Source organism: Gouania willdenowi, chromosome 5 (assembly GCF_900634775.1).
Source record: "Gouania willdenowi chromosome 5, fGouWil2.1, whole genome shotgun sequence".
In the NCBI taxonomy this organism is placed as follows: Eukaryota; Metazoa; Chordata; class Actinopteri; order Blenniiformes; family Gobiesocidae; genus Gouania; species Gouania willdenowi.
Window position 1 is genome coordinate 8,269,080 of NC_041048.1, and position 27,581 is coordinate 8,296,660.

The 27,581-nt window shown below is 37.2% G+C and overlaps 1 protein-coding gene across 10 annotated transcripts in view; it reads left to right on the forward strand.

Moving 5' to 3' along the window:
- igfn1.1 (immunoglobulin like and fibronectin type III domain containing 1, tandem duplicate 1) overlaps positions 1-27,581 on the forward strand; it is a 43,158-nt gene that overhangs the window by 14,125 nt on the left and 1,452 nt on the right. For 3 of the 10 annotated variants that reach the window (XM_028446890.1, XM_028446892.1, XM_028446891.1), the window contains 23 exons: positions 200-235; positions 8,083-8,202; positions 8,911-9,053; positions 10,280-10,379; positions 10,504-10,548; positions 11,477-11,510; positions 11,607-11,790; positions 11,869-11,982; positions 12,727-12,895; positions 14,409-14,681; positions 15,365-16,480; positions 16,836-16,940; positions 18,996-19,166; positions 20,248-20,372; positions 20,486-20,627; positions 20,741-21,034; positions 22,133-22,429; positions 24,137-24,316; positions 24,405-24,533; positions 24,633-24,941; positions 26,575-26,660; positions 26,766-26,958; positions 27,041-27,337. In XM_028446890.1, the coding sequence (XP_028302691.1) occupies positions 200-235; positions 8,083-8,202; positions 8,911-9,053; positions 10,280-10,379; positions 10,504-10,548; positions 11,477-11,510; positions 11,607-11,790; positions 11,869-11,982; positions 12,727-12,895; positions 14,409-14,681; positions 15,365-16,480; positions 16,836-16,940; positions 18,996-19,166; positions 20,248-20,372; positions 20,486-20,627; positions 20,741-21,034; positions 22,133-22,429; positions 24,137-24,316; positions 24,405-24,533; positions 24,633-24,941; positions 26,575-26,660; positions 26,766-26,958; positions 27,041-27,337 (4,662 nt within the window). Of the gene's footprint in view, positions 1-116; positions 236-4,357; positions 4,401-8,082; positions 8,203-8,910; positions 9,054-10,279; positions 10,380-10,503; positions 10,549-11,476; positions 11,511-11,606; positions 11,791-11,868; positions 11,983-12,726; positions 12,896-14,408; positions 14,682-15,364; positions 16,481-16,835; positions 16,941-18,995; positions 19,167-20,247; positions 20,373-20,485; positions 20,628-20,740; positions 21,035-22,132; positions 22,430-24,136; positions 24,317-24,404; positions 24,534-24,632; positions 24,942-26,574; positions 26,661-26,765; positions 26,959-27,040; positions 27,338-27,581 lie in introns of those variants that run through there. The other 7 variants (XM_028446894.1, XM_028446895.1, XM_028446893.1 and 4 more) reach the window with 5 other exon arrangements.

The following is a 27,581-nucleotide window of genomic DNA, read 5'->3' on the forward strand; positions in this document are numbered from 1 at the left end:
TCTGAACGATAAAGAGTTGCTCAGGCCTTGTGTCCTTGTTTGTGCTTCCCATTCCTTAGACAGAACACTATACTGTGGTGTTTTATGTTGATTCTGTGTCTCTAATCCTGCCGAAGTTCCATGGTCTCCGATGGTGACTTTGACAGGAGTAAAATGTGCCTGTCCTGTTTCCTCTCTCGCTGTCTCGTTGCGTGCTAAGTCCACAGTTCTGAAGGATTTCACCCGGACGACAAAGGTATGCGAGCAAAAAGAGAAATCAAAGCACTCAAACCCATTGACCATCTGTAAACATGAGCATGAGTCCATGTTGGTTGTGTTGCATGTATGTTTGTGGTCTTCATCACTCCTCGAAAGATGCCATCCGTCCTGGATGATATTACTTTCAATGTCACAATGGATGCAGTTCATTGTGACATTTTCCAAACTTTCAATGCGAATATTAACTGCAGGCTGTTGCTAGAGGGCACTGTGGTTGATTGCCATTTGTTTATGTTAGTGTGTAACGCAAAGGGAACATGATGCTAATTCACCCTGTATTTGTGATGGCACAGTTCAGTCTCAATAGGTGAACCTGCTCATTGCGGGAAGCTTTCCTTTGTATGAAAAACACTACCCATCTTACCCCAGTGCCTCAGTGTAAGAAAGACAACTTTTCATTTCTTAAATCAAAATGTTTCAGCAGGAATATCAATAATCTAACATTATTAAAAGAAAAATACCATCAATAAATACATTACCTACAGCCCCTGCTCTCATGGTTCAATTTCTGTTATTTATTTATTTATTATTTTTTAAACTATGGGTAGTTCTTATTCAATTGTTGACTATAAAAACTATTTAGTCACAGATAGTTTATTATTAATATTATTATTATCAATTTTAGCATTTTCGAGTTGTAGGCTGACAGCCGGTGTCTTGATGTTTTTCCGTCTTTAGGGATCCAAAACATTCATGGTGTTAGCTGAAAACTGTTTTACTTTAAACAGCAGGAATATCAATAATCGAACAATATCATCAATAAATGACCTACAGCCCCCTCTCTCGTGGTTCAACTTCTGGTCATGTAACCGAAATAAGAGATGCTATTTTTTTAAATTATTTTTCTACTTTATTTTTCTAAACAATGGGTAGTTCTTATTCGGTTGTTGACTATCAAAACTATGCAGTCGCAGCTAATTAATAATTATTATCAATTTTAGCGTTATCTAGTTGTAGGCTGACAGCCAGTGTCTTGATATTTTTCCGTCTTTAGGGATCCAAACTGTGAGTGTCTAAAATGATTTATTTTACAAACCAAAATTGCCAAATCGTAACATGAGCCAAGCATACAGTGCACACAGTACAATGTCGTGTGAAGTTAAGAGCAAAGTGAAAGATTGAAAAGTGGATTAAAACGTCCCCTTAAAATGATTATTGGAGCGAGGACACATGTAAAACTGGCAGAACTGTCGTCCTCCATGATTCATTTTGGGAACCTCGGAGCATGAGCAGCCATTGCTCAGTGTTTAGGACTGGGTATATAAGTTCTCTGGATGCTGAAAGAATTCCAATGTCAAATTTCTAACTTCCTGGTAAAACATCAGAAGTGGAAATACAAAGAATATGTAAGTGATGATTGGCTAAAATCTCAAAAATTGAATATTTTATGTTTGTAGGGGTGGGAACCTCTGGGTACCTCACGATACGATACGCGATACAAAGCTCACGATAATGAATACCTCACGATATGATGATACTGCGATTATTGCTATATCGGTTCAGAAATCAATATATAGGATAATCTATGACATATCAAGAAAAAAAAAAGTTTAAGTGATAAAATTAAAATTTTTATTTTACATCTCTGAAAGACAATAAATTGTAAACGTGTCCTATGAACAGTGACTCTATTTTAGTGCAACATTTCTGTAAATAAGTGTCAACATACCAATGAATAACTATCTCCAATAGTGCTTTCTGTAAACAAAAAAGTCTTTCTTACCAGTGACATCACTATAGTGTAATATTCCAGTAAACAATGAATTGGTTCCTTCAACAAACAGCGACATCATTTCTGTGAAGACGTACCTGCACATTTTAGTGAAAAAGCAGAAAAGGTTTTTAAAAAAAAAATTTTAAAAAAAATCGATACTTAGCGATGTCGATAATCGGTTGTGCAAAAAATATCGCGATATATATCGGCGTATCGAGATATCATGACACTTCTATGTGTTTGAGAGTAAAAGTCTATAAAGATGCCTCCAAAGACATTTCTTACATGAAATAGTAAGTTTTATTAATTAGCTGTAGACATTTCATCTAAAGTGCAATCATGTGATGGGTTGCGCATCACTTTCCAAAAACATATTTTTTACATTTACAATATTAAGTTATAAAATACAAAAGATTCAGTGAATGCCACCCATGGATTGGCTGTTCTCATGTGTCTGTGCAGGACTTGTGTGATATGAAATATTTCGGTGGCACCATCTACACTCCACTCTGGATCTGTTCATAACATTAAAATGTGTCTAACCTGTGTTTTCTTTCACTCGTTTCCCTCCCCTCTGCTGTGCAATCTGAATAGGGAGACATGTGTATCAGCTAATCAGGTGTCGTTGAAAAAGTTAGAAGTCTACTCCTTTCTTTGCTTTCCTCAAGTCTTAGGAGCACAATTGAGCTTGTGCACATACTATCTTATTCTAAGCATGCATACTTGTCCACCCCTGATTATACACATTACATCACCCACTCAGCCGTTTTTTACACCATTGGCTGACGGATGGTAAAATTAGCTGCTTGTAATTTCCATTATAATCATACAGCTCTGCTCTTTGGCTCAGGTTGCTTTAGTCAGGAAATGAAAATAGGTGTTCTACGCATGAGTGCTGAAGAAGAACATTTCCATTATGCTCTTGTATTAAGAACCTTAGTTGTGACTAAATCTTTAATTTTTCAGATTCTTATCAAACAACAACCATAATGAGTTTTTAATATGCATTTACCATCACTCTAGTGAGTCCCGTCACTGAGCTGACAACTGTAGCTGCACTGATAAATGGGTTCAAACAGAAGAATTAGCAGACTTTGTTAGGCTACAGTGCACCGTCCAATTACCTTGTTCATTTATTTATGTTTGTGGTGATTTTTTATTTTTATTTATGGAAGTCAGTAAAATTGAACCATTGAAAATGATGCATAGAGAAATACACCTGAAAAAAATGAACAAACAGAAGAGCATAATAAATACATGTTGCCTTAACTGCAGGGTATCAGGCTTTATAAATAGACTTGTTGGGATCGTCTGAATTAATAAAGCTGGTTTGCTCTTTGTGTTTCTTTTAGGTCTTTGTTACTTTGTGGCAAACACTGTGTGCCAAAGATAAGAAGAGTTCATTTAAAAATGCCTCTCTGGTACAACTAGTGCAGAATAAATTATACAGTACTTTATTGAAATGCTATAACTACAGGGTAGAAAAGAAAGACAGATTTAAAAAAAAAAAAAAATCTTTTGCTTTTATTTCTGAATGAGTGCCATTCAAGGTGCATTAAAAATGCACATTCTGGCAGCACTTCATCCTCAGGACGACTATAATTGAGTTCTCCAAATGTGACGCACAAGCAAAAATGAGGTAAAATGAAAAAAAAAAAAAAAAAAAACACTTCTAAAAAAATCTCTAAATAGTAAAGCGGGACTTCAAAAAATACAATGACTTCAACAACAATGACGGCTCTTTAAAGCAGAAAACTACTGTATGTAAGTAAGGTGTGAATCGCACTAGTATAGAAATGTAGATATACTGTATATATATATTTTTTTATAATTTAATGAAAACAAAGTATCAGTTGTGTGTTGACGATAAGGTAAGCCTACTTACTACACCTCACCTATGATTTTAAAGCCTAAAACTAACTAATACTGTATATCAGGTCAGACCTGCCCCAATGTGAGCTTTGATTTATCTTTTTGCTCCAAATTTATGCGTGTTCCATCTCATTAGGCACTTTCTGCTGACTGACCCATAAAATCGATGCCTGGCTTAAACACGCAGCCCTAATTGCTATTGTACATTCAAATGCTGATCAATACATTCAAGACATGGTGCTTTTAACGATGTCAGCATCATCCTTACAACTCCATCATGTGAACCTTGGGCTTGTTAACAGCTGCAAAACATAAGCAAAAGTGCAGAATCACACCCACTGTGTCACAAGCACCTGCAGCATGCAATTCTATCCCCTTACGTGCTTTTGTATTGCAAAAATGATGAGGCTTCCTTTTCCTCTATTCAACCCTATATCCATGCCTTCTATAGTTCATGTTTTGCATTATAGGTCTGCCAGGCCAAGTGAAAATAATTAAAGGCCAGGGATTGTGGAAGCAGCCATACCAATGGAATCCGCTCTCAATGACGCCCAGGGTTAGTTCATGCTGGTATTCCTTGCGGTACAATATTGGATTGTATCGCAAGTTTCGCAACACACACATTTATTTCCCATTGCAATTAAAGTAAAAGGGGAAAAAAATGAACCAAATAAATAAAACAATCATGAAAAGAATGCATAACTACTTTTTTTGCAGATTCAACCACGGTACGTACGTCTTTCTACAATAGAAAAGCATTACATCTTCAGAAAGTCTGTTTCTCGTCATAAAGTATCCGTGATTTCACTCTTCAAACAAATTCATTCAACACCTGTGCTACGCTCTTCGTATTTCTCTCTTGATCTTTTTTTTCGTCATGCAAACTGTTTGTAGTTCTGAAGTAGCTTGTAGTCATTGGGTAATTTGTTATTCTGTATTACAGCATCAACAACTGGCCTCGTGATGCGGAAAGCCAGTGTCTGTCATTGTACAAGTACCATCAAAGTGTCACCCTCTCACTCTTCCTTTGTGTTATAGTTTGATGTTCTACAAATCTACACTGAGGAAGTCTATCTTTTTCCACTCAACCATGGATTTCAATTCAGTTGTGCAATAGCAGAGGTTTTTGTGTTTGCTGGCCCAGACGTGCTTCTTTTTTTTACTATGACTCTATGGCAATTGCGTTCATGCTGTAACTTCACTTTAAAAAAAAAAAAAAAAAAAAAAAAAACGTAAATGTAAGTTATTTTTCTGACAGGCTAAGGCAAGGCAAGGTAAGGGAAATGTATTTGTATAGCACATTTCATACACAAGGCAACTCAATGTGCTTTACATGATCAAAAAGTGCAACAGAAAACATTCAACAGCTTAAAAATCGATAAGAACATTAAAATCAGCAGCAACAACATTTAAAATCAGCAAAAAACACATTACATCAAACAACAACATGACCAAAAATCTCCCCATCAGACTTTTTATTGCAGCAAAATAAGCTTTAACTGAAGTTACTGATCTTTAGATTCTGTTGTAGTTTAGGTTGAGCCAGACCTTCCTCTTTCTGTTTTAAACTTCTATTTTTAAAGTAAAGGGAACTCAATTATTTATAATGTAATTACTGACACCTTGGCATCCTTTGGCGTCTTTTACAATGTTAATTTGTTTTCCTGCTTCATGGTCTTAGCAAGGCGTCACTTTTGGCAGTAAAAGATTGTCAAACTCAGTTAGTGAAGTTCCAGTGTCCTGTAGGAATATGTTTCCTTTGAGATCGACAGGATCTAATTAATGCTCCCCTTACAGCTCTGCAGATGTCCCGATGACAGTTACTCACGACAATTAGGTGTCGAAGAGCAGGGAGATATTTAACAAATGGATCACAGCATCCTTCAAAGATTTTAGCTCAAGCATAAGTAATGAAATAAAGCTCTGAAACCTCTGGGGTTTGATGGCTAAAGCTTTTTTTCAAGATAGAGAATAAGCAGTTGTTGCAAAGAGCATTAAGTGTAAACCCATTTCTTAGTAGCTAAAAATGGCCTTTTTGCATTGGTTTTATTACAAAATGCACATGTTTTTAAGTTTTGGGTTTAATCTGTTTAAGTTCACTAAATACAAGCATTAATCTATTTAAAGATATTAAGGTGCTTTCACACCGAACGTGACTGAAGCAACTCAATTACATTAAAATGAATGTAAATGACGCAACCTCAAGTAATCTCAACCTAAAGTGACGTGACTTGTGTAGTTTGAGTGACGAGGTCGCGCTCGACCTCGTCACTCAAAGTTGAAAAACCTGAACTTTTTAAGCGGCTTCAAGCGACAACTCTCCCGTCCTTCACTGTCTGTAGAGCGGAGGCTGCAGCCCCTCCCTGCTCCCTCCCGTTTCGGCCTGTACCACTTCCTCAATTTATCGGGGGAAAATTAAAGCAGTTAACTTGTTAAAAAACCACAGTAACTACGGATCATAACACATTCTGAGTGAAAATAAGTGACCAACCCTCTCTCTACCCTGTCACCGGCTCAACACACACGCACACACATACATACACATTGTTCCCTGGTGATCGCGTCACTGGAACGATGTGTGTCGCAAGCGACACATCAGGGGAGATGGAAGCTTGCAGCGCTGCGAACGCTCCTTTACTTACTTAAAACTATCCATCCATTTTCATACCCGCTTATTCCCGTTTATCAGGGTCGCGGGGGTCATAGGGCGCTGGGCGGGGGTACACCCTGGACAGGGCGCCAGTCCTCACAGGGCAACACAGACAGACAACCAGTCATGTTTTTGGATTGTGGGAGGAAGCCGGAGTACCCGGAGGAAACCCACGCAGCACGGGGAGAACATGCAAACTCCACACAGGGCTTGAACCCAGGACCTTCTTGCTGTGAGGCGGACGTGCCTTACTTAAAACTAGTGGTGTCCCGATACAACTTTTTTCACTTCCGATACGATGCTGATATTCCATTGATTATTGGTTTTTTACATATTAAACTAAAGAAACAAAGAAATAACTGCAATAAATCCAATAAAATCAATATATTATATTGGAAATCTTAGTTGAAGGCCGATATAATTCAATGCTTTCTGATAATATCGGACCAATATCAATTTTGGATCAAGACACCCTTAAATAAATTGCTTGGATTTTCACACACACGCACGCACACGCACACACAACGGTAAAAACTAGAGCTTTTAAAAATTAGTTTTGGTTTCTCACAAATTTAGACTGAACTGTGCAGATTAATAAACACAGGATTTTGAAGAAATAAACCATTGTAAATTGCAGTTGCTGTTATCATTTTAATACAAAGATGCTTTACATTAAACTATGTTTTCAGCTTTTATGGCAATCTGTACTTTAACAATCCATCTACCTGTAAACTGTACTATGTATGATTTGTGTCACAATCTATTAACATCAACTATGGACATAAACAGTGATGTTTATGGAAAGGAGAATGGATCCATTAATGACGTAACCTTGGTGATTAGAAGATTTTGGGTCTTATGAGCTGCATGTTTAAATCAGGCTTTGGTACTCACAAGTTTGGCAACTCAGCAATGGCCCAACAATAAACTCAGAAATCAGATTGTTTTTAAACAAGATAAAAAGAATATAGAAACTAAACCCTTAATATTCGTAAAGGAGGCATTGTAGCATATTTACGTTAGAGTGTAGCAAATTTTAAAAAGCGCAAACCAAAAAAGTGTTAGAGATAAGTCAGAACATAAGATCGCAGAGTAGGTTGGAAATGTAAATAAACTTCCTTGTTTTGTTTTGAGCAATTTAAGTAAAAAACCTTACGTTTTTTATGCTTTTTAAGCTCAAATTGAAGTTCGACATTGGGAGGAAATATTTACACATGTTTTGTGGTCATTTTGAAAATATTTTTTTTGCATAAAAATTTACTTTTACGTTTGAATATATCAATGTTTGACATTGACAATGTTAAGTGTTTGCTGAATTACTTGTATAGGATTTAAATATGTATTGGTTTTGATCAACATTTGCAAATATTCTTTGACTCTTTTTAAAAACATCATCGCTTCACTGAGGTGACTCCTCAGAACTCATTCATGTCTTTATTCACCAAACTCAACAGCTATTTCTCAGTGTGCTCTAACATTCACCACGTTTATTATACATTCTACCTGCAGTATTCTGAATTCCAGCAAGTTCATTTTGTCTTCAGTACTCTTGCTTATGTAACTTGTATTTTTGCTTTAATTTGATCAGGCATCAAGAAGAAGTCCAAAGTTCCAGGGGTGATGATCACGCAGTTTAAGGAGGAGCTTCCAGAGGGAGTATCCACTCCGGACTTTACCCGCAAACCCATCGCACTGACTATTCAAGAGGGTAAATCCTCATGTCTCAGGGTAAAACATGCTGACACTGACCATAAGTGAGTGCAGCATGTATAAAACCCATTGGCAGGAGTGGATCAGCGATTTTCAAAGTGAGGGTGTTTTAAGGGTAGGGCAACCGTCGACACTTAATTTAATTTATTAAATTAATTCACTAAAACCATGATAAAGCTGTTGTGAAGTCAGTGATACTCAACATGTGGCTCTTTATCTTAAATTGTATTATTATTTCCCCAGAAAACCCTGAAAGGGGGAAACTTTTTAACCCCTTTTTACCTTTTTTTTTTTTTTTGGCCATTTTGCAACTTCCGTTGTCACGTTTTTGCCCCTTTTCCAAAAAATGTGACATTTTTTTTTCAAATTTATTTAATTTATTTGGTTTTTTTTTTTCAAATTTTAGCTTTCTTTTTCCAGTAAATATCCTTTTTCCTTGTTTTTTTAAGTTCTTTTTGACACTTTTATCCAATTTTTGTCAATTCTTTTTTATTTATTTTTTGCCATTTTTCATCCTAAAAGGATACATTTTGCCATAAAAATAACACTTGTTTCCTTAATTTTACTCTTTTTGTTCCACTTTTTTGTCTTTTGTTTTTTTAAACTATTACACAACTGCAAATATAATGTGCGTTCATAAGTCATATGACTATTTTCTCACATTTACAAATGAAAGCCACTTATCATCAATTGTTTCCCTCTAAAGGTAAATTAGCAGTCTTCAAAGCCAAAGTTGTGGGCGATCCAACACCAACGGTCACATGGGGCAGAGCAAATGGAGAGATACATTTCCACCCAGAAATCTGCGTACAGAAGTATGACGAGGCGTCCCATGAGCACACCCTTGAGGTGAGCTTTGCTGTCACACTTCAGAAGCACAAACATTTGTCTTCTTTGATATATTCACAAATGGAATACAAAATAAATCCGTGTACCTTTTGTTCTTTGGTTATATTGTTTCAAAACTAAATTAAAAAAATAGGAAAAAATGTTAGTTTTCTTTGTTCTATTCATTTAAAACCAGAAACAGGAAAACGGAAAAACCAAAAACCAAACAAGCTGTGTTTTTCTGTTTTCAAATTAAATCTTGTTCTGTTTGTGTGATATTTGGATATTCACAGGGAAACTAGGATGAGAGCTTGATGGTTTAATCTCACCACACAGAACGACCAACAGACAAACTTTTATTCTGCTGCGTTTGATAAAAAAATGATCTTGCAACATGTTGTCCACCTAACACTGATGGCAGACGATGACGTTTTATTAAACTTATTGAAGCTGGAAGTCCGATTCTGTGAATATCTGCCAACTTTACCGAACAGTGTTACAGTCCAAATAGTATCCAGATAAACTAGTGACTGGGCTGACTTTTGCTTCCGGTCCGGACATAAAAAGAAGCAACGCATAAGTCACATGACTGGTGAATTAAAATGTTATCAATCCATAAATAAATCAAAACCAAAAAATGGATGTTACATAAAACATGCACATGATATGTGGAACCAGAGGTGATGTATTGAATCTACTGGTGTTCCTCGTTTCCTGTGATCAACTTCCGTGCGTGACGGCTGCTGTTAGCGGTATTTATAACGTGGAAAATAAACATTTTACTGCCCTCAAAAAATCTTTAATTGTTTTTGCAAAAGTATCAAATCATAGAAGTTGTAACATTGATTGTTCCTCACAGTTGATAGTCAGTCACCAGTTTATTTGGATACTGTTTGGACCGTAACACACTAAAACATCCACAGACTGAATGAAAACAAGAGCAGGACTAGAAAACTGCTGAAATAAATCCTAAACAGTTTTATTATGTGTGTAGGCCTGGGGAGGGAAACGAGGTGCAGCGGACTTCAGTTCTCACTCTAATTTCCCCACAAATATCAAAATCTCACACAAACAGAGCAAGTTTAAAAAAAAAAACAGAAAGACGCTGCTTTTCTGGTTTTAAATCAGTAAAACAAAAATAACCACACTGTTTATTTGTAGTTTTGATTTGGTTTCAAAACTGAATAACCAAAGAACGAAGGGTACACGGATAAAAATCAAAACTACTTCTGTTTGCATTTCTTTAGTTTCCAAAGGTTTCTCCAGAGGATGCCGACACATACAAATGTTTTGCAACAAATGAACATGGGAGGGCTGTTTGTACTGTTGTGTTGAACATTATTGAGGGTAGGCATACATTGGTGTTTTTTTTTTTTGTATTGTTTTTCATTTGTGTCACTGATGCCGCAACAAAATGGATAATGTAGACTTAAAAGGTGATTAAAGTATTTGTCACAATGTTTTTCTATAGTTGGTTTTTCCAAATCGAAGGAACTTCAGAAGCGACAAAGTGAAGGTAAGACAGGTAACACATAGTGGTCTTTCACCTGTACTATTTTATAAAAGTGTATTTTAAACTATGACACACAGTGTTACTGAAAACAATTACAGCAAGATATGAGATAAGCATCTTCATCAGTGACATTCAGTAATTAAAAAGTGTTATCACATGAAAACAGGATAAAATCCTCATTGTAGATCAGAGCAGCGTTCAAATAAACAAATTCATGTCTCATTGATATAGGTTTTGAATATCAATTTCAATTTAAAAATGGTTATAATACAGAGGTGTAAAGAGTACTGATATGTGCCACTCAAGTAAACGTACTGTTACTTCATTGAAATTAGTACAAGTACAAGTAAGTCATACATTAAATACTCAAGTACAAATAAAAAGTAGCTCAAAAGTAAAAGTTACTAGTTACTTTCACTTCTAACGTCTATTTTTGTTGAAAAATATACATTACATAGCTCTTGTAGAAATTTAAAAAGAAAGAGACCAAATCGTGCACAATTGGAACTTAAATTTTACACAAAGGCATCTGTATAAAATAAAAGGTTTGTTAAAATGTATTTTTTATTTTTTTTTAATAAAATAAATTCAAAAATAAAAAAATAAAAAAATGTCAGGCTCTAAGTATAGATACATTTATGAACTCTAAAACTGAGAAAATAACCGTTATTTAATAATGTTTTTGGCACAGTGCATTACGTTTAATCTGAGTGGTTGGCTATGAAGTGATGCATTTGACTGTCGTCTGGTCATTTCATTTTTTTGTAGTGTCACACGGTCTGTTGATCATTTTAAAACAAAAAAAAATTATAATTTACTCAGTAACGGTTGGGTGTAGAAATGTAACAAATTACTTTACTTCTTTTAAAACGTTCAACATTTATGAAAGTACGACTTCACAGATTAAGTGATTTTTGTTCTCGATCTTTAGATCTGATAGACTTCAGAAAACAACTGAAGAAACGGTAAGTGGATGGATGGACTTCTAACATTTTAACACTTTTAAACTGCGGTACTAGGAAATTGGTGCATGATTTTTAATGAAATCTTTACCTTGACAGTAAACCTGATGGCACACGTGAGGAAAAACAAATGGAGCCAGAGGAGAAGGTGTGGGAAATCCTTCTCAGTGCAGATAAGAAGGACTATGAGCGTATCTGTATGGAATATGGCATCACTAACTTTCGAGGCATGCTAAAGAAACTTTCTGAAATGAAGAAAGAGCGAGAAGAAGAGATTGCAGAGGTACGCAGCACATTGATCTTTTAATATGACAACCTTTATATAAAATATGTTTAATGTAACTTCATTTTTCCGCCATAGTTTGTATCACACATCAGTACATTAAAACCAATTGAAGTCACTGATGACGGATGTGCAACGATTGAGTTGGACATGGACTTAAAGGATCCTGCTAGCAAGATTTTCTTGTACAAGGTGAGCCACAAATCACCAGGGTTGGGTTCAATTATATTATTCAGTTATAATTAAATTTTCCTCGTTCAATTACATTTCACTTATGATTACAGTGGCCAGCATTTTTCCCAATTACAATTATTTTTTACGTTCTCAATTACTAAAATTCATACAATTAATCACAAGCCTGAAATAAATGACCTAATAAAAGTTAGCCTTCCACTTGTGTTAGCTTTCTGTTAGCATTTCTTATGATAACGGGTCCTAAATTAGCTGTGAAATACACCGAAATATATATATATATATCTCATCTAATTTATTTCCTATCTATTGGTTACCTGGTTAAGCTTCCTAATCAATGAATTGTTGTTTTAATATTTTTGGTGTGGCCATCTGAGCCTTTTTTATGTCAGTATACCTCTCGATTTATGTATTTTTAATTTTTTTTTTAAATGATAAAATGTCAGCAAGCTTGACATGAAACGAATTTTATTGGTTTTTAATTACATTTGTGTAGAACATGGTTTCCTGGTTTAGCGTTAAATCATAATTAACATTTTTTATAGATTTTCCATGGCTCTTACAATTACAAACTCAATTAACTCAATTAAAATTAAATTACGACAGCAACAGATTATAATTACGCCATAATTGTAATTAAATATAAATAACAGGATTACAATTATAATTGACCCCATCCCATTCTATGAACTTATTTGCATGATCTATACGTTTAAGATAGTAAACTGTTTTGCATTTCCACAGGATGGTGTCATGGTGCCGTTCACCCAGGAAGACAGTGATTCATTGAAGCATAGTTTGAAACAAGTCGGGAAAAAGTACATCTTCACAATCAAGAAGCTGGCAAATGAGGATGCTGGACTGTACTCAGTGGATGTAGAGGGTGTCAATGTTTTTTCCACTGACTTTAAAGGTAAATCTCTTGTCCAGGAATAAACAATTGAGATTAGTGGAATGTGGCTTTTATGTAACAATAGGGAATACCAGTGGTTCCAATGTACTGGACGTATTTCACAAAGGGTTCAGCACGGTTTGTAAAACATCTTTTGCAAACCGAAGAAAACAGTATAAAACAAAAACAAATTCCAAATAAACCAAATGTATGAAATAGGGCTGGCCAATATGGACCAAAACCTATATCTCTATATGTTTTCTCAAAATGCCAATATACAGTATTAATCTTGATATTTTTAACTAAAAGTCTGACCAGAAAGACAATTGTTGATGGTAAATGCCACACAGGCACATTTATTAATAAACAGCAGCACAATATGTGCAACTTTTGGCATTTTCTCCACTAAAGGACAGCACGTGCGAGTAAGTTCTGTAGCGTGGCTTGCACACTTGCACTCGGTAATACATCCAACTGTGCTTTTCATGTTCTGAGAAGTAACTACAGCAGCGACTCCTAAAAATACACAGTATCTCAGAAAAATTTTAAAGGACACTGTTTGAGCATATTTTATGAATAATATTAAATATTTGTATGATGTGATGTGTACTGTGTGATTATATTAATAAAAACAAGCTAAAAACATATAGATATGTAATGTAATAGGCGAAAGTTATTTTCTATATTGCAAAAATAGAAAACTCGATATATCTTGAATGACGATACATTGCCCATGCCTAGTACGAAAATGCTTTTGGAGGAGAAAAAAAAGCAAAAGCTGCTTGAGGTGGAAAAATATGATCATTTTAAGCTTCTTTAAAAAAAAATGATTATAAAATACAGAAAAAATTGTTTCCGTCGATTTGTAATTGAAGACTAAAACCATCAAATCCTTTTAGGAAAAAGAAGTGACTCAATTACATCTATGAATAAAATACACATTTATACTGTTTATTAGTTATCTATTGTCTAATACTCAACAACAGTAAAAATAAAGAGTGCTAGTTAAGGGCAAGTGCTTCTCCGGAAGAAGACGAAGAAAAAACTTCTGCTACGCTTAGTTCAAAGAAACAAGAATCAATAAAATAATATTTGTCAAAATTCAATTACTAAATACACAAACTAACATTAGAAATGTAGCTGTTTAAATACAAAGGTGAGAACGACAATGAATGATGTTTCCGATACTAAAGATATCAAGTCAACACCTCTGGTTATGCTTGCGTTACATGGATCACAAACAGTAAATGTGTCTCTTGAAGAATGTGAATAAACTCTAACATGTTTTCTGTACTTTAGGCAGTGTTGAGCTTGTGGTTCTGATTAGCTTAGCACATAGTTAGCGAAGATGACTGAGCGGGTTTGAAGGGATCACCTAACAATTTAATTTGTCTTATTGTACCAATGAAAAACTCAACTTATATGCCTTCATTATAAATCCTCTATAGTATCATAGCCTATAGTTATTGGGACAATAATGATTTTACATACCCAACCCTAATATAGTGCTTCTTTTTCATTCCTAAACTCACAGTTGCTGATGTCGACTTTGCTGTCAAAATACAGGAGGTCAAAGCAGCGGAACGAGAGGATGCCCTTTTCCAGTGTGTTCTGACAGCACCAATGACTGAGATCAAATGGTATGGCAAAAATGCCCCACTGTCAAACAGTGAAAAGTATGAAATCAGTGTGTCAGATGATAAACTCATTCACAAATTGATCGTACGGGACTGTCTGCCTTTGGATGGTGGCATCTACGCTGCTGTGGCAGGAATCAAATCATGTAATGCCTGGCTTATAATTGAAGGTGAGAAAAAAAAAAAAAAAAAGCATTAAAAACACAACCATCTACACCAGTGTTTCTCAAATAGGGGTATGTGTACCCCTAGGGGTATACAATATCACTCCAGGGGGTACTTGAGAGAGAGAGAGGGGAAAATTAACAAATAAAGTATAAAAACTATAGAAATAAATCTATTTAGGAGCCACTAAATCAGTGTTTTTCAACCTTAGGGTCACCTGAAATTCCAATGTTTTATGATTTTTTCAAATTAAAACACAATCTTAAACAACTGTATTTCTATACTTTTACTTTGTGAAATATAAATCTAGTTCAACTAATATATATATATATATATATATATATATATATATATATATATATATATGTCTTTGGTGTCGCCAGAAATTCTTGATCAAATTGGGGTCATGATCCAAAAAAGGTTGGGAACAACTGCACAAAAATACGGTTTCATTCTTCTTATTTACAAAATGGGATTGTTCGTTCCATCATTAAGCTCAATAGTTGTTTTTAAATAGTTTTCTTAGCAAAACCTTGTAGTCAGATAAAGGGGTACTTGGATTCAGAAATAAGAGAAAGGGGGTACTTGAGCCAAAAATGTTTGAGAACTACTGATCTAGATGATAAAATAATCTGCTATAAATCAAAAAACAGTATTGTTGTCAAATGATTTGTATTGTGTTAAACAGCTAACAAAGATCCAGCCAACAAAGGCAAGAAAGCAACTCGCAAAACTACAATGGCTGGAGGTGGAAGTGATGAAGACCTGCAGAAAATTGCAAAGGAACAGCAAGAAAGATATAAAAAAGAAATGGAAGAAAAATTGGCCAAAGCCAAAAAAGCCCAAGAGGAGAAAGAAGCTTTAGAGGCTGTTGCTCGAGCAGAGGCAGAAACTGCACGAAAGGCAGAGGAGGAAGCCAAAGCAGCCGCTGCAGCTAAAGCTAAGGCTGAAGCAAAGGCAAAAAGAGAAGCAGCACAAAAAGAGGCTGCAAAGAAAGCTCAGACAAAAAAAGCTACAGCTGCAGGTGGAGAAGGTGGTGCTGGAGCTGCTGGTGGTGCTAAAGGTGCAAGTGGTGCTGGTGGCACAGTAGCCAGAGCTGGTGGTGCAGCCAAAGCAGGTGGTGCAGCCAGTGCCGGTGGTGCAGCTGGAGCCGGTGGTGCAGCTGGAACCGGTGGTGCAGCTGGAACCGGTGGTGCAGCCGGAGCAGGTGGGGCAGCCGGTGCCGGTGGTGCAGCTGGAGCCGGTGGTGCAGCTGGAACTGGTGGTGCAGCTGGAACTGGCGGTGCAGCCGGAGCTGGCGGTGCAGCCGGAGCTGGCGGTGCAGCCGGAGCTGGAGGTGCAGCCGGAGCTGGTGCTGCAACTGGTGCTGGTGGTGCAGCTGGTGCTAGTGGTGCAGCTGGTGCCGGTGGTGCTGCAGCTGGTGCAACTGGTGCTAGTGGTGCAACTGGTGCCGGTGGTGCAGCTGGTGCAGCTGGTGCTGGTGGTGCAGCTGGTGCTGGTGGTGCTGGTGGTGCAGCAGCTGGTGCTGGTGGTGCAGCTGGAACTCAAGGAGGAGCTGGAGCTTCAGCTGAAGGCATGGGTGGTGCTGGTGGAGGCGGTGAAGGTCTCAAAAATGAGGTTGAAGGGGAATTTCTTGAATATTCTGATGAAGAATTTGAAGGAGATGATATAGAAGGAGAAGCTGGAGGAGCAGGAGGAGACGGAAAAGGAGATGATGTAGAAAATGAAGGTGGAGAAGGAGGAGAAGGTGGCAAACGCAAGAAGCGTGTCACAGCTGGTCCTTTGGTGCCCGACACTGTAATAGGTAAGAAGATATTTTTTATTCCTAAATTATTATTGTCGCGATCCCAAAAAATGCAGTCAGTGTTTGTTTTGTGTCTTCTAAATGTTAGTCATAAATGTGTGTTTTAGAAGATTGTAATACAATTCTGTGTCATGTTGTGTATTGCAAAACTAATCTACTATTCAGTTGTTCCTTTGTCCAAGCTTTTCAATAATCTTAATGTCTGCTGTGCTTCTTCTATGATTTCAGATTTATTGTTGTATTCTATCAGTCAGTGTTGAGTTTCTTTAAGCGCTGAACAAAAGCTTTACAGGAACAGATCAATTGAAGCAGAATCAGTACAAAACCAGTGTCTGCTATGTATTATTACTAATAGGGGATATAAATGATGAGGACGCCAAATGTCAACAAGGTGAAAAGTCTGGGAAAAAAGGAAAACGGCTCAGAAAGAAAAATGTGACGTTTGAGGAACCTGTTGTTGGTAAGGGACGTCAAAGGCTGCATGTTGCTGTTTACTGACTATTAAAGTCATTGAGAATGAAAATGACTGACGTCAGAGCTGCAGGGGACATCCATCCTAACTTGGATGTAGCTGCATTAGTAGCACTTCTACTACTTAATGCAATTCAAACCCTATTGTTTAAAAGCCCCTTTTTCTGCCATGTTGCGCCAACTGCACAAATGGCTCCATTGAACTGAAACGTCTTGTCAAACCTGTGTTTGACAATTATTCTAGATTTCTGTTAGTGATGTCACGGTAAGTCATTAGCAGATTATAGGGATTTCTAATGCACCAACCAATTGTGCTTAAATTAAATCTTCACGTCTGCATTTCATCATGTGTTGGTGTTGTGCTTGTGCTTTGTCTGAGAGGCAGTTAAACAACATATACAATCTATGTGCTCTTATCTTTTTCATAGTGCAACGCTTTTGCTATCATAGTACGTTTCTATGAGTTTGTCATGCCATGCAAAGATCAGACTACATAGTATCAGTAATGACAAGTAAGGCATGTCAGATACACTGAGTTATCATCAGGTGTGTAACCTTTTAATGGCTTTATGTCACTAAATGTTTTAAAGGTCCAGTATTATGCTAATTTTCACCAATGTCCCCAACAACATAGTATTGTAGGTTTATTTTCCCAAACTCGCCTGTTTCCTTCATGCATATGTATGAGTAGGCGTAAACAAAGACGCTGCTTCGAAGGTGTTTATCACAGCAACAGCAGCAGTAAATTGTTAGCAGCTTATCTTCTCCTCCTCACCTATTCTGACCACATGAATAGTCACTTTAAGACGATAGTCATTTGTGTTGTCCAACCGCTGCGTCGCGTTGGGTCACAAACACGCCAGATCATGTCAAAGGTGATACAAGGTGGTATAACGGCTACTAAAAGTGGAAGTGATTGTGAACGCTCGGCGCTCGCTCGGCACCGCAAGGAAGTAAACGCTCAACTATCAGTTGAGTGAGCTGTTTCAAACACTCACATGAGCTGCTACGTCGCTTTTTTGTCATCCTCACCACTTCTGACCACATTCATAGTCCATTTAAGACGGTCGTCCATTGTTTTGTCCGACCGCTGCGTCGCATTGGGTCACAAACCCGTCAAATCATCCCAAAAAGGTAATACAAGGTGATGTAACGGCTACTAAAAGTGAAACTGATTGTGAGCGCTCTTTGGTTTATCTTATACTGAATGTAAGGATATTACCTGTGATAGTAACTATGTTTTCAACCTGCCTTCGCTTTGTTTGTTTTACCTGTGAGGTAGTTTGAGAGGGAGGAGCTCACATTTTTATAGGGTAGGAGGAGCCAGGATTGTCAGGAGGAGGAGTTTCCCCCTTATGACATATTATTGGGGGATGACTTTTTACAAAATGTGGAATAACAACTGTAGCAAACCCATTATAAAGTAATTTTTTTCATAATACTGCCCCTTTAAAATGCTAACCTTGAACCTATGGTGGGACAAAGAAGCCAACAGAAAGTGATATATCATGGCAAATAAAACACTGAACGATAATGAGAAAAATAGTTTGTGGATAAATTACTGCATCCTACAACATGGGCAGCTGATCCATCTTCATATTGTTAAATTTCCCACTGAGCTGGGTAATACAAAAGTATCAATCATGGTGGAGTCAAATACCAGCGCAGACACAAAAGCTGTTTCCCGGTCAATCTCCATCTCTCACAACATTGGAAATGCATTTGGCACAAGCAGATCGAGTGAAGATCATTTTGAAATTGTGTAGTCTGATTTTGGCAAATGAGAGCAAGTGGAAAAGGTGGAAAAACTTTATTAAAGTCATTTTGAATATGGCTTCCAGCACGAGGTGTTTCGAATAATACACAAAGCACTCAATTGACCTGAAAGAAACGCACCTTTTCCAATGCCCTGTGCTTTTGCAACAGTAGTTGTAGATTATCTATTGTGACCTTTGAAATGTTATGTCATTCATGTTATTTGTGAGGTATATCCAACAGCAAATGAGAAAGACTGATAGTAATGATATCCCCTAAACCTGAAAAGCACAAAACAGAGAGGGAAGCCATTCCACTGCTGGAAATGACAGAAAGCCCAAAGCAGGCAGTGAAGAATCTCCTGAATATGATGAAGGTACACACGGTGTTGAACCAGCAGCAGCTGCAGCCCGTTTAGGCCGTGCACATCAAGGCCCATTGATGGAGGAGAGAGTTAGTGGTAAGACCACCAGCGCTAGATTAACAGCTGCATGGAAAAGCCCTGTCACTGCAGAAAGTCATTTGCAGAGCAGATGACTTTTCAGTGGTCGGAGAACATCCGAAAAAAAAGTGTGTGCAGATTGTGCAGAAGGCTACATTTAAACTGATTAGTTAAATGGCCTTTTAGAGTGACCAAGAGCTTAACAATTTTTAATCTCAGCTTGGGGCTGCTTGAAGAAGTTGCTAAACAACTCGGACGCACGACTGTTTTACTGTATAATTTTATTTTGGCAGATAATGGCAGTAAAGTTATGCATTACATGGTATCTACATTTTTTTGGTAATTAATTTATTATGTAATCTTTTTGACTTACAGGGTGAATATCAACAGAATTTGCTCATGGTATTACTGATAAACCTCTGTGTTTGTGTGTGCCCGTACAAGCAATGTTCAAACGCATATGTGCTTTATGTGCATCTGTGTTAACATTCTTGCTACTTCAGGATGAGTCAGTGCATTGAGGTCATTTATTTGACAGCAAAAAAAAAAGAAAAAAACCCAGTGCAGATCCAATTTAGTGCAAAATACAGATGAAACTCTTGCACACTATTAAAGAACCCTCGGTGCGAGTGAGAAGACAACTTGTGCTGACTTCAGAGGATGACTGCACTCAGGTGCATTCTCTTTGTTTTACTGGATGCCGAAGGAGGAATTTCTCTTCCAACTAATGCTGAGCAAAGTGGAAACAATCATAAAGGCACATTTTTCTTTCAAGAGTAAAAGGACAACCCTGTGAAGACACGTTAATGAGCTGGCTTTGTAAAGTTGAACATGGAAGAAGACACACCCATCGAGTTTCAAAGCGAAAAATAGGCTCTTTTTTATTAGACTAGAGATGTTTTCTGGTATGTTTCATTGGAAATGAAATAATTCTCTTAGGGGTGAGGTAGGTTTCTACACACATTGTTTGGTTTTTTTACCGGGTGACACTAAACTTTTATGCATCTGTGAATGCATAAAATATGAGCCCTAAAATAATTTACACTGTAGAAGGCTTGATCTAGTACTTGCACTAACTTTTTGGTTGATGATTCCTTAGACCCAGGTGTTCATTTTCATGCTGGCCTTTCTGACTGCAAAGCCGTTGTTGGAGAAGCAGCAGAGCTGGAGTGCAAACTCAGCAGTGAAGACTGTGAGGGGCAATGGTATAAAGATGGTAATGAGGTGAGCCAAGCCACGACGTAGTAAAATTATTTTTGGTTAATGCTGCAATAAAACGGTGTGATTAGAATTTGTTATAATCAACTGTTTAAGATACATATCTGTTCACTTTCCAGATCAAGTCATCTGAGGATTTCACTATTTCAAAAGAAGGAAGCATCCACAAGCTCAAAATACACAAAGTAACAGAGGAATTGGCTGGAAAATATAAATTTGAGGCAGACGGACGAAAGACAGAGTCCTTGATTGTTGTTGAAGGTAACGTCCCTGCGTCTAATAAATAAAAACACATTGACAATAAATAAATACACCTCTAACTTATTGCCTTAGGGTCTGAGATGTTTTTCGTGCATACCTCTTTTCTGGTTTAGATCCACCGAGATTTGAAAAGGAGGATCTGGAAGCTTTTAAAACTCCTGTGACTGTGAAAAAAGGGCACAAAGCAATTTTCAAGTTGCCTTTCATTGGACGGGAACCTATAAAAATTCAATGGTTTCTTGAAGGAGAAGAGCTGTCAGACGAATCCAACATCAAAATCGAGAACTCAGAGGGAGGCACTCGTTTGCTTCTCACTAAACTGCAACGCAAAGACAGCGGAGAAATCAAGATCAAACTCAAAAATGAGTTCGGCACTGTTGAGGCTCTCAGCCAGCTCATAGTACTCGGTTTGTACAATATCTGCTTCAGGAACTGTGAATATTTTTGGATATAGGGTGCAAGTCTGTGTACCCATAGTTGTTTTCTTATTTCGCTTTAGAACCAAATCAAAATAACAAATATACAGTGTGGTAATTTTGTTATACTGACTTATAACCAAAACAGAAATACAGAAAAAAAAACAAAACAAAACAGAAAAGTAGCGTTTTTCTGTTTTAAAATTTGTGTGATATTTGGATATGTGTGGGAAACTAGGACGAGCTTCACGTTTTAAGCTCAACACACAGAGAGGACCCACAGATGGGGGTGAACGTTTACTCTTCTGCAATTGATAAAAATGATCTTGAGCATGTTAGTTATTGATGATGGAAGTTTGAATCTATGAATATCGTGCCAACTTTACCAAACAGTGTTACGGTCCAAATAGTATCCAAATAAAATGGTGACTGACTATCGACTGTGAGACTGGTGTAAGCAATATATTTTAGTACTTCAATGATTTGACACTTTTGCAAAAACAATTACACAGCTTTTTGAGGGCAGTAAAAAATATATTTTTTGAATGTTATAACACCACTAGCCACTGATAGCAGCCGTCAACACGGACGGAAGTTGATCACAAGAAACAAGGAGCACCAGTAGATTCATTACACCACATCTGGTTCCTTTAATCACATATCATATGCATGCTTGATGTAACATCCATTTTTTTGTTTTTGTTTTGATTTATTTATATATTAATAATGTTTCAGTTCACCAGTTCATCAGTAATGTGACTTATGCGTTGCTGCTTTTTTTTTGTCCAGGAGTAAAAGTATGCCCCCGTCTGGGGGTCCCCTCTGTGTGGTGAGCTTAAAACATGAAGCTCTCAGCCTAGTTTCTCTTAAATACCCAAATATCTCACAAACACAACAATATTTAACTTTAAAACAGAAAAACACTGCGGTTTTTTGATTTTTCTGTATTTCTGTTTTGGTTTTACGTTAGTAAAATAAAATAACCACACTGTTTATTTGTTATTTTGATTTGTTTTTAGAATGGAATAACCAAAGAACAAAGGGTACACAGATTTGTGTACTCATAAAGTCTTTGTTCTGTTTTTACAGACAAACCTACTCCTCCAATGGGCCCTCTTGAGATTGTTGAAGCGAGCTCATCTGTTGTTGAATTCAAATGGAGGCCGCCAAAGGATAGCGGCGGTTGCAAAATAGAAAACTACATTCTTGAGCGACAGCAGGTTGGCCGCAACACATGGAAAAAAGTCGGGCCGATTGGTCCTGATGCCAAATACAGGGACAGTGATGTAAATCACGGCAAGAGGTACTGCTATCGCATCCGAGTGGAAACGCATATTGGCACCAGTGAGCAGATGGAGACAGAGGACATCCAAGCTGGAACAAAAGGTAGGGTCTCCCTAAAATATGAAAGCCTAAAAATAAATTTACTCATAAAAATGTATATCTTTTACAAGACGTTGAAGGACTTCTGCCAAGCCAGGCTTGGTGTTAAGACATGTACAAAAATGCAATTTATCTTGCTTGGTTACTTTTCAACAATTATGGGACTTGAAAAACATAAATTGAGCTTCTAAGAAGGAGTGCAACACATCTCAGACAAACATGATGCTTCATCAACGTCTTATACAGTTAAATTAGTTTACATGAATATGACTGTAAACAGTTGCAGGTGCTACCTTCTGGCTTTACCTATAAAGATAAAAGCTTTAGTAGTCTTTACTTTTAAGGGGCAGTCCGCGACTCTCAGATCCCTCTCTTCCCCTCCCTCCCCGCTGCTCTCTTGCCCTGCCTCCAAACTTTCCAAAGTCCCTCCCTCAGAGGAGCTAACAAGCTAACGTCAGCCAGACAGCAACATCACTGTAATATAACATGCTCTGTTAAAATTATATTACTGCAGCGCTTCTCTCTCTCAATGTGACAACACCTCAGCAACAGCAGCAGCAACACAGTGTCACTTACAGCAGCCCAAACAGAGGCTGCTGCGTGCACATGAACAACACATGCACTACAGAGTTCTAGTGTAACAATTACAAATCAGACAAAATGTAAATCAAACAGCAGTAATTACCTTTCAAGCAGAAAAGTCACTAATTCCATCTTCTACTCCTCCAGACCATACACTGAGCCTGTTTTTTAATGTAAAGCTGTCCTTACATAGTGAAAGCTTTAGCATATCTGACAAAAAGTCACTTTTATAAGAGTTGCAGACTGCACCTTTAACATGAATCAAACCAACAAAATTATTATGTCATTGTCTTGTGAATCTTAATTCTTTGTTATGGGCTCCTGAATCTGAAATAAAGGATGATGATGATGATGTCATAGTGCATGTTAACTGCAAATATATGTGCATTGCTAGCTGAATGTCCATCCATTTTTTTCAAACCATTGATTGTGTGCATGCAGAATTATAAGGCAAATGCTATTCTTTTCTCCGAATTTTTATTTCCTGTTATTACCTTTGCCAAGGAGGTATAACTTTCCGTCTGTTTGCAGGATTATGTCAAAACTACTTAACAGTTTTTGACAACATTTTAACCAAAAATAGACCTTACACCATGGAAGATTTCATAAAATTTTGGAGGGTAAACAGATCCTCAATCAGTTTCAAAAATCCTATCTCTCATCGATGGCAAATTTTCTAAAAAATGATATCTCATTTCATAATTGATCAATCTGAAATTTGACTCGGTCATGTCGGGTTGGTTCCTCAACTAGCCCACCAAGTTTTATCGAGATTGAATCTGGATTGCGCCTTGTGTCGTTATTTTTGTGGATAAAATGGGGGGCCCATACATTTGGACCTACTGCATGGTTATTAATGGCGATGAAATTTTCTTCCAAGCCTGTAAAGAGTAAATGATCATGGTACGATGATCAGGAATCACTGACACAAAGAACTACCAATATCTGGAAAAGATGATTTGTGGTACTTGGCGTACGTTTCCGAATTTTAAGTGTTTTTGGCTATGCCTGTTTTTTTTTTTTGCCTTGTTTTGATGAAAATTAAATACAAACACTATTAGAGTAGTGCTTTGAAATGTAGTCCACACTCGTTGATTAACAAAATGATCTTTTATTTTCTGTTTACAGCATACCCTGGACCTCCATCAGCACCAAAGGTTGTCGACGCCTTTAAGAACTGCATTAAACTTTCCTGGTCTCCTCCTGCCGACACAGGAGGAACCAGTATTCTGGGTTACAACCTGGAGAAGCGTAAAAAAGGCAGCAATCTGTGGGGCCAAGTTAACCCACCTGATGAGATGATCAGAGGTGAATTTATGAACAATGCCAATATTTCCCTTTTTGTTGTTGAGCCATCTTTGTAGACAGTTTAATTCAATCTATTTTCCATTTACAGGTAAAGACTATGCTTGTAAAGATGTAGTTGAAGGAATGGAGTATGAATTCCGTATGGCAGCAATCAACAACTCAGGAGCGGGTGAATTTAGCACACCGTCTGAGTTTGTGTTTGCCCGAGACCCTAAAAGTAGGTGGAAATTCGATATAATATGCTGATGCAATATTTAAATTTTCTAAAATATTTAATGTGATAGAATAACTGCTAAATTTGCCCTACATTTTACAGAGCCTCCTGGCAAAGTTATTGACTTGAAAGTGACAGATTCCACCTACACAACCCTGTCCCTGGCATGGACCGTCCCCAAGGTCATTGAGCGGGTTGAAGATGAAGCAAGGGGATTTTTCGTGGAGATCCGCCCAGCAGAAAAGACAGACTGGAATCGCTGCAATTCGAATGCAACAACCTTGAATTTTTATACAGTGAAAGGAATGAAGTCACTGGCCATGTACTGGGTTAGAGTCATTGCCACTAATGATGGAGGAGAGGGAGAGCCACAAGAACTACATAACTACATCCTCGCTATGCCTCCTCCTGGTAAGGATACCTGACTTTGAGTAAATGTAATCACATAGTTCTCATTGGTCACATTCTCACTGTCAAACAAAAAGGGTTGCAAAGGAGCGCAAAAAATGTCCAGTAAATTTCTACGGGAACTTAAAGATCCAATATTATGCTATTTTTCATCCATCTCCAATTGTTTTAAGAACCCCAACTACATAAAATTTGAGGTTTATTTTCCCAAACTCACCTGTTTTCTATAGTTTTAGCCCTCTGAAATATCACTGTCAGACGTTCCTAAAACAGGCTGTTTTTAGGCCTTCATGCATATGCATGAGTAGACGTAAACACACGCGCTGAAGCATCGTGTCTTTTTACGCCTACGCCTTTATCACAGCAGCAGGACAGTTATTCATGAACAGTCGTTTTCTTCTCCTCCTCACCTCTTCTGACCACATAAATAGTAGTAACGGCTGCTAAAAGTGAAACTGATTGTGAGCGCTCATTCTCGCTCTTTGGATGATCTTTAAACTGAACGTAAAGATATGAACTGTGATATGAACTGTAATATCAACCTGCTTTTGCCATGTTTTTTAACCTGTGAGGTAGTTTGAGAGGGAGGAGCTCACATTCTTTTGTAGGGTAGGAGGAGCCAGGATTGTCAGGAGGAGGATTTTCCCAATTATGACACATTTCGAGGTGACTTTTTATGAAATGTGGAATAACAAGGGAGGGAGGAAACTGAACTTTTTAAACTTTGATCCTCTGAATGAGACTAAAGGAATGTTTATCACTTACAGCAAAACTACCCCTGACTGATTAAAATCTCATGCAACTTTGAACAAATGTAATGTACAGAAGTAGCTGCACTACTTAAATTTTAAAAAAAAAAAGTTTTTGAAGGAAAAGATAGTAAAGTCACAAATATTACGTGAAATGTGCATATTTACCCTTACTTTGTCATGGTAAGGGAAAAACTGTTGAATTCTTAAACTTGAAACCTATTTCATTGGATTCCGTGACCCACATAATGTACATTTTGATACCAAATGTGTCATTATTGCTATAACAGCAGCAAAGATAGAGGCTCTAGAGTAAATTTCGGCAAATTGGCGGACATTTTCGAAAACAAAACATGTCTTTCTCCAATATAAAGTGTGATCCCAAACTTCAATGCTTATTTATTTTATTATTATTATTATTATAATTAAAAAACCTGCTCTTGTGTCTCTTGAAAGAACTAATCCCTTAAAAAAAAAATTCTAGATCTCTACATAAAAAAAATAAACAAAAAAAATTGGGAAAAAAAGCCATTTTAAATGAAATTTAAAATGTATTTTCATTAAACAAATGAGCTTGAAGCAATCTTTTAAGATTGTAGCACATAAAATCGAACATATAAAAGTTAAAGTCCTAAGTCCTACTAAAAAAAATACATTTCAAATTTATAGCAGGTCTATTAACGTGGGGTGTTTAAATAGTTAATAATACTGACCTCACTAACACATCAGAGATAGAAAATTCAACAGTGTAACTTCAACTTTGGTGTCGGTTAAAATATTCCCGAGAATTTATGGAAGAAAAAGATTTCGTCTCAAAGTGATGTGTTAATTATTTAATGTAAAAATATGTGACCGTCCTCATTATGAAAGTGTGCTTATCTTTGCAGTGAGGCCACGTTTCACTGATGCTAAAATCAAGAGTTTCATGGTGGTACAAGCAGGAAATTCTGCACGTGTCAACATCAACTTTGAGGTAATTGGACACAGATTTATTGACGATACATCTGTTGTGGTAAAAAATAAATACATAAATAAACCAGTGTTAAGTTAAAAATACATTATTACTTTTGTATTGCAGGCCTCTCCTTGGCCAGAGGTGATTTGGCTCAAAGATGGATCACCAGTTTCTAAAAAAGTGACCATTAGCAACGCAGAAGGCAATTCTCAGCTTCTCATTCCATCTTCTGAGCGCACAGACACCGGGATCTATACCATCATTGTTAAGAACATTGTTGGCCAAGATACATTAAGTGTTGAAATTAGGGTTACAGGTGAGAAGACATCAATATTCCACTGTTATAGTCTGGTGTTGCAGACAGTAAAATAAAATAAACCCTGTTTCTCAACACCTAGATGAACCAAAGCCACCTGGTCCTGTGGAGCTGGATGAAAACGTGCGCGGAACAGTGACCATTTCATGGACTTCCTCTCCGGATGAGAAGCGGGATGACAGGCTCCACTACATGGTGACTAAACGTGACTCAAACAAAAGGCAATGGCAGGTCATCGCAGATCATATCTTCAATAACAGGTTCACAGCCTGCAACATAATGCCGGGTCGAGAGTACCAGTTCAGAGTCTATGCAAAGAATGACATGGGCTCCTCCAAACCATCAGAATCCCAAAAGTGGCTCATTACCACCAAAAAAGGTAAATCACTTTGAGTTTGACATGCCTGCCCAAACACTTTTACTATCATTTTTAAATCGAATATTAGAAAATTTGCTAAAATTAGCTTAGTTTACAAACTCCTAACACTGATTAGTACTATTAGTTACTGTAATAATTACAGCTACAAAGTTGAGCATTTGGCACTTGGTTTCAAGGGTTGGGAATTATTCACAGACATGTTGCTTCATTCAGCCACAAACTCAACAAACTTAAGCAGAAGAGA